At 42.3% G+C, this 9593-nt stretch overlaps 1 protein-coding gene across 3 annotated transcripts; it reads right to left on the bottom strand.

Moving 5' to 3' along the window:
• Positions 1 to 2478: 2478 nt before the first annotated feature.
• Positions 2479 to 9246, bottom strand: eme1 (essential meiotic structure-specific endonuclease 1). 3 transcript variants are annotated; one of them, XM_022743302.1, is made up of 10 exons: positions 9085 to 9246; positions 7807 to 8563; positions 7481 to 7608; positions 6652 to 6741; positions 5115 to 5236; positions 4617 to 4755; positions 3878 to 3993; positions 3565 to 3754; positions 2685 to 2872; positions 2479 to 2524 (listed from the first exon to the last, which is right to left on the bottom strand). In XM_022743302.1, the coding sequence occupies exons 2-9, from the start codon at positions 8546 to 8548 to the stop codon at positions 2696 to 2698; spliced, it is 1704 nt and encodes a 567-aa protein (XP_022599023.1). In that variant the 5' UTR covers positions 8549 to 8563; positions 9085 to 9246; the 3' UTR covers positions 2479 to 2524; positions 2685 to 2695. The 3 variants fall into 3 exon arrangements, with proteins under 3 accessions (XP_022599023.1, XP_022599022.1, XP_022599024.1); XM_022743301.1 differs by lacking the exon at positions 2479 to 2524 and having other exon boundaries at positions 2608 to 2872; XM_022743303.1 differs by lacking the exons at positions 2479 to 2524; positions 3565 to 3754 and having other exon boundaries at positions 2728 to 2872.
• Positions 9247 to 9593: the final 347 nt, after the last annotated feature.

Below are 9593 nucleotides of genomic sequence, written 5' to 3'. Positions count from 1 at the left end.
TTTGTCATCATCGCCATGTTGGAAACTTCCTCCTGTGGCCAAAACTTCTTCAGACTTCTTGGGAGTCATTTTTTCATTTCATATTTTGGTGCAAACTCACGTTCATAGTTCTTTATCAGCAAACTCCCACCTCCTGCTTCATGGTCGGCACTGGGCAGTCACTGTGGAGGTTCTGGCCAGGTCCACACCGAACATGCTGGGCCCCATCTGATCCAAACGAGTTTATTTTGGTTTCATCTGACCAAAGAATGAGTTGCCAACATTCATCCGGCTTCTTCTTCATGTTCTTTGGCAAAGTTTATTCTTGCAGTTTGGTGCCAGTCTGTTTTCTTCTTGGACACCATTGTTGACTTCCTGCAGTGTCCTTCACGCTGAAACACCAGTTTCCACAAATAATCCTTGTGTCAAATAAGCATCTACAATGACCTCTACTGCACCTTCTGTTATTGGTGGTATGTTCCAGACTCCACTGATGACCCAGGTCAGAACTGAGGTTCATGCAATCAGTCTTAATTGGAAATGATTTGTGGTGGTACTGTGGGGCCCATATTTCAACTGTAATCTGTTGTAATCTGTTGTTTTTAATTATATATAACATCAAATATCTCAAACTTCAACTTAGTTTCTTCGTCTGCCTGCCAGTTAGTGCTGAGGTTTATTTGAGGTTGTTCACTGAGAGTAAACCATAACAGCTGAGCTGGAAGCTAAAAGTGAAAATCACCTCCTCGTGGCTGTTTCCTCCAGCAATCAGTCAAGTTGCAGGAAACATGGACACAGTCTCTCCTTCCTGAGTTACAGTGTTGAATAATGACCAGAAGTGTTTTTGCAGAACATTATGATGTCACAGTGAAGTTGACCTTTGACCTTTTGCATATAACATGTTATCCCTTAATTTTATCCCTTGAGACATTTGAGTTAAACTGCGTCATAATTAGAGAATGAATTTGTGAGTTATCGCCAAAAACGCATTTTGCGAGATCACAGTGACCTTGACCTTTGACCTTTGACCACCAAAGTCTAATCAGTTCATCCTTGAGTCAAAGTGAATGTTTGCGCCCAAATTTGAAGAAGTTCCTCCAAAGCATTACTGAGATATCGCGTTCATGACAACGACCCGAAAACAATATGGTCACAATAAAAGTATTGATCGGTACAAGTTTAACGTATGTGGGGAAATGTCTCCTAGAAGTTTTTCCTTTTGCGTTTAAGAAGTCCTCCACAAAATAAACACTATCATTATGTTGTGATAATTCCATCAGTGCAAAATAAGTTTGATTTCTTTATTCTTTTCTCATTAGAAATGCTTCCAGTATATGTTTAGAATGGCTCTAATTAGATTTACTTTTCATCTCTATTGTTTCTGCTTTGCACAGTGTAAAACTAAATCCTCACTGGGAAGAAATTTCAACTAATGTGCGTTCAAGACCGCTACAATACTGAGGGTCTGTGATGCGACTAAACAGCTGTGTATTTTTCAGTGTGAAAAAACTCGTCTTCTAATCGTTTTAGTTCTTGTTCCAGTCCCTTCCTCCTCGTGAACCTCCTCTGTCACCGTGCACTGTTGAACCTTTCTGTGTCTCTCTGCATGCAGGACCTGGAGTGAGGCATGTTGCTCATCTCTTAAGCCCATTTAACAGCTCGTTACCCATTCGTCTCTTTTCTCCCCTCTCTTCCTCTGTTCCAGGCTCTCATCACTTCTTGGTCAGGTTCCATTTTTGCTAATGCAGTGGAAATGAGCCGTGGGCAATGCAAAGTGAAGTGGAGCAGATTCATGGCGGCGTTTTTTTTTTTTGCCACTACACGCCATGAAAACACAAACAGGGGCCGGGCGTAACAAGGCCCAACACACACAGTAGCGATGAAGACACGGGAGCGCCCAATGACACAGAAAGCTCATGTAATTCAATTGGACAGCAGTCAAAACACGAGGGCTGAGGTGCTGCGCTGAACATATAATGCTTAATTAAACCAGATTAGAGGTGAGCCACAGAGATCAAGCTGCTGTGAAAGACGCTGAAAAGGACTGAAAATGAAAAATAAACTGCAAGACTCCACTTCAAACCTTCATTGTTAAATATGGCTCCCATGCTAACTTTGCTCTTCCCAACTCAGTGGTAGAGATTCAACAATTCATGTAGGCTATGTTGAGCTAGCAGCATTAGCATTTGTAAATAAAACATTTCAAACATTCAAACACAGAAATTTGAGCCCTGAGTTAGACACTTGTTTCCAACTGTATAGGGATTAGTGACTGTTAATAAAGATGGACGTCGCCTCTGTGACATCACCCACAGGTTTCTGAAGCTCAGAGCGAGCTGCTAAGCCGTCGCCATCTTGGCAGTGTCTGACTCCGCCCCTAACTCCCATACATGTTTATATCTGCTGTAAAGTTGTAAAAACAATTTAACATGGGAGTCTATGGGGATTGACTCACTGTTGGAGCCAGAGTCTAGTGGTCATTGGAGGAACTGCAGGTTTTGTCACTTCAGTGTCGGCTTAATGTTTCAGCGTCAGAGGTTGGTGCCTGGATAAGTGATGGGCGGATCGAAAATTATGTTTTAATAAAACTTTAATATATAAAAACATTTTAAAAACAGAATCCCAGGAACATATCATTGAATTCAATGTTGTGAACACGAACTGCCACGTCAAAGATCATAGATCAGAAACAATCAATAACTGACCGTTTCTCAGTTTAGACGGTGGAGTCCAGCGTCTGCTCAGGATCGCAGGCGTTCATCAGGAGGAAGAGGCGTTTGGAAAGTTCTGGACCGACCCGGCGAGTGGTGGAGGTCACGCCCTCTCCTCTGCGGATCAGGAGGTCAGACAGCAGCGAGGTCTTCTCATGGTCGGACTTGCACAGACTGTACGCCTGCAGACAGAGGAAAAAAGAAAATAACTTTTCTAATTAATTTGCAGATGTGTCTCTGTTGTTTTGATCTTTAAAGCTCCATGAAGGAGTCATTTGTCTTGTGCTGCACTTAACACCCTGATCTCATACCAGATACCAGGTGATAAATATGTGTTAACTATAGGGATGTATTTATAAGTTTAAGTATTAAGGCCACATAGAGGAAAAAAAATCTGAAATTTAGAGAATACAGTTGTAATTTTAACATCAAACATCAGAAGCTTTGAAATGAATAACGTGGAGCATCCTGTGACGTTCTACTTTAGCAGAGGTTTCACTAATAAGGAGATTCTTCATCTTATGGCTCATCATCATCATCATCATCAGGACATTGAAAAGACTGTGAAGAAACTGAATCTATTTTACACATTTTACAATATTCTCCTAATATTACGATTTTATTCTTGAAATATTTTGACTTTATTCTCATAATTTCATATTTCTTTTTTCCCCTGAATTTGGCCCCAACACCGTGTCGTGCTTCTGAATGCAGAGATGATTAATTAAAAAAAATCATACAATCAACAGAAAAAGCAAGGAATGTAAAAAGGGAAGAAAAGTCCCGACCACCATCTTGACGAGGAGCGTTTGTTACGTATCGTTAACGACGGAGGGGGAGTCAGGTATGGTTAACGTGTCAGAGGTGACGTTACCTTCCTGAGCAGCTGAGGGGACGGGTACGCTGCCAGGATGGCCGACGCCATGTCTGGACTGACTCTGTTGAACTGCTGGATCTGTCTCTTCCACACCTGCAGCAGACCCTTACCGGCTTTATCCACCCGCTGCCCCCCCGCCCACTCACTCTCCAGGTAGAAGGAGAAGCCCGTCTGCTCCCTCTCCCGCCTGAACACACACACACACACACACACACACACACACACACACACACACACACACACACACACACATTATTGTTTGATCTGAGTGACAGTGTTTTGTAAAGAGGGAAGAACTGAGCTCACTCACTTGAAAGGCGCCTCTGCAACCGCTTTGGTTGTCATGGTGATGTGATCCGAAAAGTCCTTCCAGGTCGTCAAGAAGCGGACCGAGACCCCCGTGTGTAGCTGGAGATGCACCACTGCCTGATGGGTAATAGGACAAGACAAATGTGAATCAATATAAAACAATAAAATATCCTTAATTCATCCTTTTACTCTGAAAACACACGCCGTACTTTTTAAAAGCCCTTAATTAACAAATTAAGAGCTCATTTCACACATTAATTTGAAATGTTTGACTAATCCATTTGTTATCAGTTTAAGGTGTGTTCTGGTGGCTGTGTTATTCTTGTTAGAAATAAAATTACAGGTATCTCTTATTTTGTACCATCTTCAATTAAACTGCAAATTGACCTGGGGCTTAATTATTCCAAATTATGGATAAAATAATAGATTATAATACATTAGTTGTTCTTCACTGTTTAAGGGTTTTTTTAATGGGAGCAAATACTCTTTAAAATTTAGCAAACAGCCTGAATTTTCTCTTTATTTTAAAAACTAAGATCCTTTGAAGTTATAAATTAAATTAATGTAACTAAATGAATTATAATATATTAAGGAGTTTTAATGGATACATCACTAGTCGTGGGTAAATTACTGGAATTTAAGATTGAAAAATGAAGGTATTCTATATCACAGAGAAAACTTCTCTCATTTTCTTTTTCTTCCGCTAATTATGAAAGTTCTTCATCCACCGACCACCCCACCTCTTCTACTTCAACTCGTGACACTTCAGGCAGCGCCTCGGCTCCACCATTCTTCCTCCTCTTCCTCGCTTTTCCTCCTCCCCGCTCCTCATTGGCGACGGCCTCTCGAAACCTCTTCTGGCTTTGTGACTTCTGCGATCTGAGGAAAAGAAGTTTATTATCTCTTAGTCGTTAACTCTCAGGACCTCTGGTCTTCGCTCCATCTCTCTTCTTCACACATTTTCTTCAGTCGGTTTCCAGCTGAGTTCTGCCAGACTCTGCTGACAGTGATGTGTGATGTGTTTAGGTCGGCTTAGTGCCATTCTGTGTTGTTTTTCATTGAGTGCTATTACTTCACACTGTTGTACTTATTCAGACTGTGAGACACTTCTCCATCCAATCAGTCAGTCCACCTTCAGGGCAGCGTTTCCCATCTTCACAGGAATTCAAACCAGCTGACTGCAGGTTATCGCTGCCCCCAGTGTCTGACTGGTCTAATCTCAGACCCCCCCCCTCCACCTGAAGTATTTCTCCATGTCGATGACCACCAGGCTGAGGACCTTCCCAGGGTGAAGCCTCTGCTGCTGCTGCATCCAGGACGTCAGCGTGGGACCAGAGTCTGACCTGTCGTGCCTCTCTTCCTGAGGGAGATTACAGTCATAGGTATTAATATATAAACCTGCTGTCAACAAAACACATTTCAAGATTACATTTCAGCCTGGACTGTCTTCTATTGCCAAAAAATACATAAAGGCTTTAATCTTCCTCTGATTTTTATCATATATTGTAATTTTGTACATGTGATTTGTACAAATGGGAGACAAATTAAAAGATGAGCAGTCAACATCCTGTCGTGCTCTGTGACATGTATAAAATGCAGGATGGGAGAATTAAATCTTTATATACATCTTAAATCTTAAAGCTCCTCCAGTGTAAAGGTCTGTGTCCATGTGTAGTGTGATTATAGATCAGGTCTAGCTTCTATATTAATACTGTGAAAGTATCAAAGCCTCAGTCCACAGAGAAATGCACACAGCCTGTATTCAGAAACTGAGCCTTAAAACCAGCCGTCAGGACTTCTGGAACTTTGTGATGTCACAACAAAGCAGTCACCAAGCCCCGCCCCCCTGAACCCCCCATCCAAACCTTGCAGGATTTGGTTTCTCTGAGTGTTTTTACCTGAAATCTGCTATATTTTTACTGGATCACTCAGAAAACAGTCAGCCAATCAGAAGAGAGGCTCAGAGCCTCCTCTCTTCTGATTGGCTCACCGACCTGTTGTTACTAGAGCTCCAGAGAGAAGCCTGAGAGAGGAGATGTAAAACTACACTGAGATGGTTTTTGGTTTTTAAAACCACAAATATATCTTCTTATGGATCAACACTTCAAATAAAACACAGAAGAAGAAGAAAATATGGAGCTTTAAATCTTTATATCTAACACAATGTCAAAAGGCTCAGTATCAGGCTTCATCAGTCCTTATTAAACTGATCAATTTCTAAACTGAGTCTGTTTCGTGCAGAATGATCTTTGTGTTTCCTGCTGTGGTAGAACGACAGTAACTGTAACTCTGACGGATCCTCGATGATGTGACGGATACATCACTTCTAAATAATTCCCTAGAACATTTCCTGTTTATACACACTCCAGTTAATGGGGAACACTTGTACAGTCTAATGTAATCCAACTGTAATAACACTTAATAGCATGTTCTAATTGAACACTTTCTCTATTTTACCTATAATTATAATTACAACCAAATTACATCGGTTTTTTTTGTTTTTTTTAAGAGCACTTGGAAATAATTAGAAAATGACGTGTGTGACAGACCACCACCACCACATGTGTTACATTCAATATTCCTCCATCTGCTCTGTTCTCATCTCCACTCTATTGTTATTACAAAATAAAATAAAGTATATATCTTTATCTACATCTACACATTTCCTCACTGGGATCATTGAAGTGTGATTATAAAGCAGCAGGTCAGTCACTCTGCTGATGTTGTAGTGACAGTGTGACCACGAGCAGCAGCAGCAGCTGTGGCTCCACCCACCTGAATGTAGCTGTGGATCAAAGTGATGAAGTCATCGACCGTCATCTGCATCACAACATGAGCCTCTGGTACAGACACGCCATCATCTGACTGAGACACAGGGAACAGGAGAGAGAGCCACACTCACTTTATGATTATCAAGAAAAGTGATATTTTATCTATTATTTATTTATTATTGAATTAATGATCATTATAAAACAACTTCTTTTTCTCAACCTCTTTTTCATTAATTACAGACAGATATTACAACAAATGTGACATTACTGGATGTTATATTTCACGTAAGTAAGTAAGTAAGTAAAAGTTTATTTATTTAGCACCTTTCACACATAAAAATAAATAATAAAAAAGTATTCAGACACACTGACCACAAGCCTGTCTCAATGAATCAAAATTATGGCAGGTTCGAGGGATGGCCAGGGAAAAGGGAAGAGCCCCATTTGTTGTATGAGGGAGGAGACGGTCAGCAGTGTGTTGGGGTGTTTGGCCATGTGAGGCTCTAAAGGTGAGCCAAAATAATCGTGATTATGATTTTTGCCATAATCGAGCAGCCCTGTCACAAACCTGCTCCTCTAACTGCTCGTGTTGAGGCATTTCATCCTTCTACATTTATCACTACAGCTCTTTCAGAGTCGTTCAAGTGTCACAAGCTCTCAGTAAATTAACACACACAACAAGGCGAACATGAATAACCATAACTATAACAATTCGAGACTCGTTTTCAGCTGCTAGTGTGTGAATATGGGTCCAGCGTCACACACTCAAGGACCAGCACAAGTGTTTGTGTGTGTGTGTGTGTGTGTGTGTGTGTGTGTGTGTGTGTTATCACCTGTGCACAGGGAGCCCTCCTCATCCAGCTGACACTGCGTGGAAGTGGTTGTTTCTCTATTGCACAGCTGCAGCCCAGAGCCTGCACCGACGCCAGCAGAGTCCCGCCTCCTTCCAGCTGTAAGAGAGCTGCAAACACAAACACAGTTACCACAATAATGTCCAGGATAAACCCATTTCATAGCTTAAATGATGCCTTCAAAGCATGAAGATAATACACACACTTGCTTTATTTGAAGTCTAAAATTATCTCCAATAAATCTAGAGACTCGCATGTTGTTATCCACTTGTGCACGTTGCCAAGTGTTATTAAATATTTTCCTTTACCTGGGTCTACAGCCACCACCATGTGTTTGATACACTCCTCTGGCCTCAGGGCCTTGGCAGCCTCTGCCAGAGCTTTCCTCTCTGCTTTCTGTCTCTCTTGTTCCAGCCTGAGCACCTCCTTGTCCCTCTGCTGTCGCTCCCTGGCCTGTCTTCTCCTCAGAGCCTCTTCCCTGGAGGCCTGGATCTCCTCCACCGTCCGCTTGGCAGGTTTCCTCTTGGCAGGGAAAGTGTCACTGCTCTCTACACTGGAGAAAGGCTGTGGAGGCAGCCATCGCTGAGGGAGAGCCGCCCCCTCCTCTGGGCCAACTGAGGCCCCATGGCTCACTGTCCTCATCCGATGGAAGCTGAGCGGGGGCTCTGACTCTGGAATCCCATTCTGGCAGGAGGGCTGTAAACCGGCCAGATTGGATGGCGAATGCTGCGCAGCATCTTTCCCATTAGTGATGGCGGAGGAGGCGCTAATCACATTGTCTCGTCTCTGTTTGAGTCTCTGCGCCAGAGGGACATACGGTGCACCGTCATCAGAATCGCTGCTGATCATCATTACATCAGTCCTTCCCGTACATGTGCCTGCAGTACCCTTCACCGAGGAGGAGACGGCTGCGTCTTCTGCATCAGAATCATCCAGGTCGACCAAGTCTGGTTTCTCTGCGAGTCGCTTTGAGGTTTGGCTCAGGAAGTCAAACACAGGCAACTCCTCGTCTAGGTCGCTGGTGGAGTCACTGTAGCTGCCCATGTTCATGTGAAGCCAAGGTTACTGTATATGAGACATGAGACAAGAATTATCACAGGATCATCAACTTGCAAGAATCAAAACTGCCTTTTTCTTTTGGCGGCAAAAAACACACCAGGCATCAGCCAGAAATCTGCCAATCTGACATTTATTAGTGTGTCAGCCAGTATACACATTACCTAACATATCATAACCTGCAGCAATAACATAGTACAGGTGTTATGGTAAATTCGGCGTGGAGATAATCCACCAAGCAGCAGGTTATTCAGAGAAATTGTGGTTGGTATAATTAGTGCACGCTTAGCTCTGCCGAACTCTACTGAAGCTTACTGATAATAAATAATCAACTTTTTTTAATTGAGTCTGTTACAGCATTAACGTTCCCTTAAAAACAAATGGGTGAAACACACACAGTACGAAGCTGCAGACCGAGCTCCATCTACCCGACGACAGAGAAACCAAACTATTAACTAACACTGAACAGGAACCGTCACATACAAAGATACACAGCAGACGTTAGATTAGCTGGAAATAGTTTCACTCACTTTGAAATCTTGCGTACAGACGTTCAGGTAAGAAGGAGGTTAGCTTAAGTAAGTATTAGCTACTAGCATTAGCATGTAGTTGTAGTTGGTATTTATTTATTTCGACGGACGAACACCGCGGGGAGTTTTAGCCAACCTGTTGCTGTGTTACATGAAGGCACATTTGATTTTACCCGGGTTGCAAAGTTGTGTTGCATTCACGTAAATGGGACACCGGATTCACGCAAATTCATTTCCCACCTATGTCGTGTAAATTCAAAATAGTCACATCAGACAATCTTTGCCTCTTTTTATGGGACAGGGGTGAAAATTAGTCATTGTCAAAATCTGTTGTGTTGTGGTTTCAGAATGATGGAGACAGAGAACAATTAGATTCAAAATATGATGCAGGTTTAGCATGATTTTTTTCCTGGGCAACTTTCATGTTTTTCCCAAATGATGTTCAAATGGCTTGATACAGTAAACAGCATGTAGCTGCTGTGAATGGGGGGAAAAAATCGCCGAATGTT

This window comes from Seriola dumerili, unplaced genomic scaffold, assembly GCF_002260705.1.
Source record: "Seriola dumerili isolate Sdu_G_001 unplaced genomic scaffold, Sdu_1.0 BDQW01000068.1, whole genome shotgun sequence".
In the NCBI taxonomy this organism is placed as follows: domain Eukaryota; kingdom Metazoa; phylum Chordata; class Actinopteri; order Carangiformes; family Carangidae; genus Seriola; species Seriola dumerili.
The sequence above is the reverse complement of the archived record's forward strand: the minus strand, read 5'-3'. Positions and strand labels throughout refer to the sequence as shown.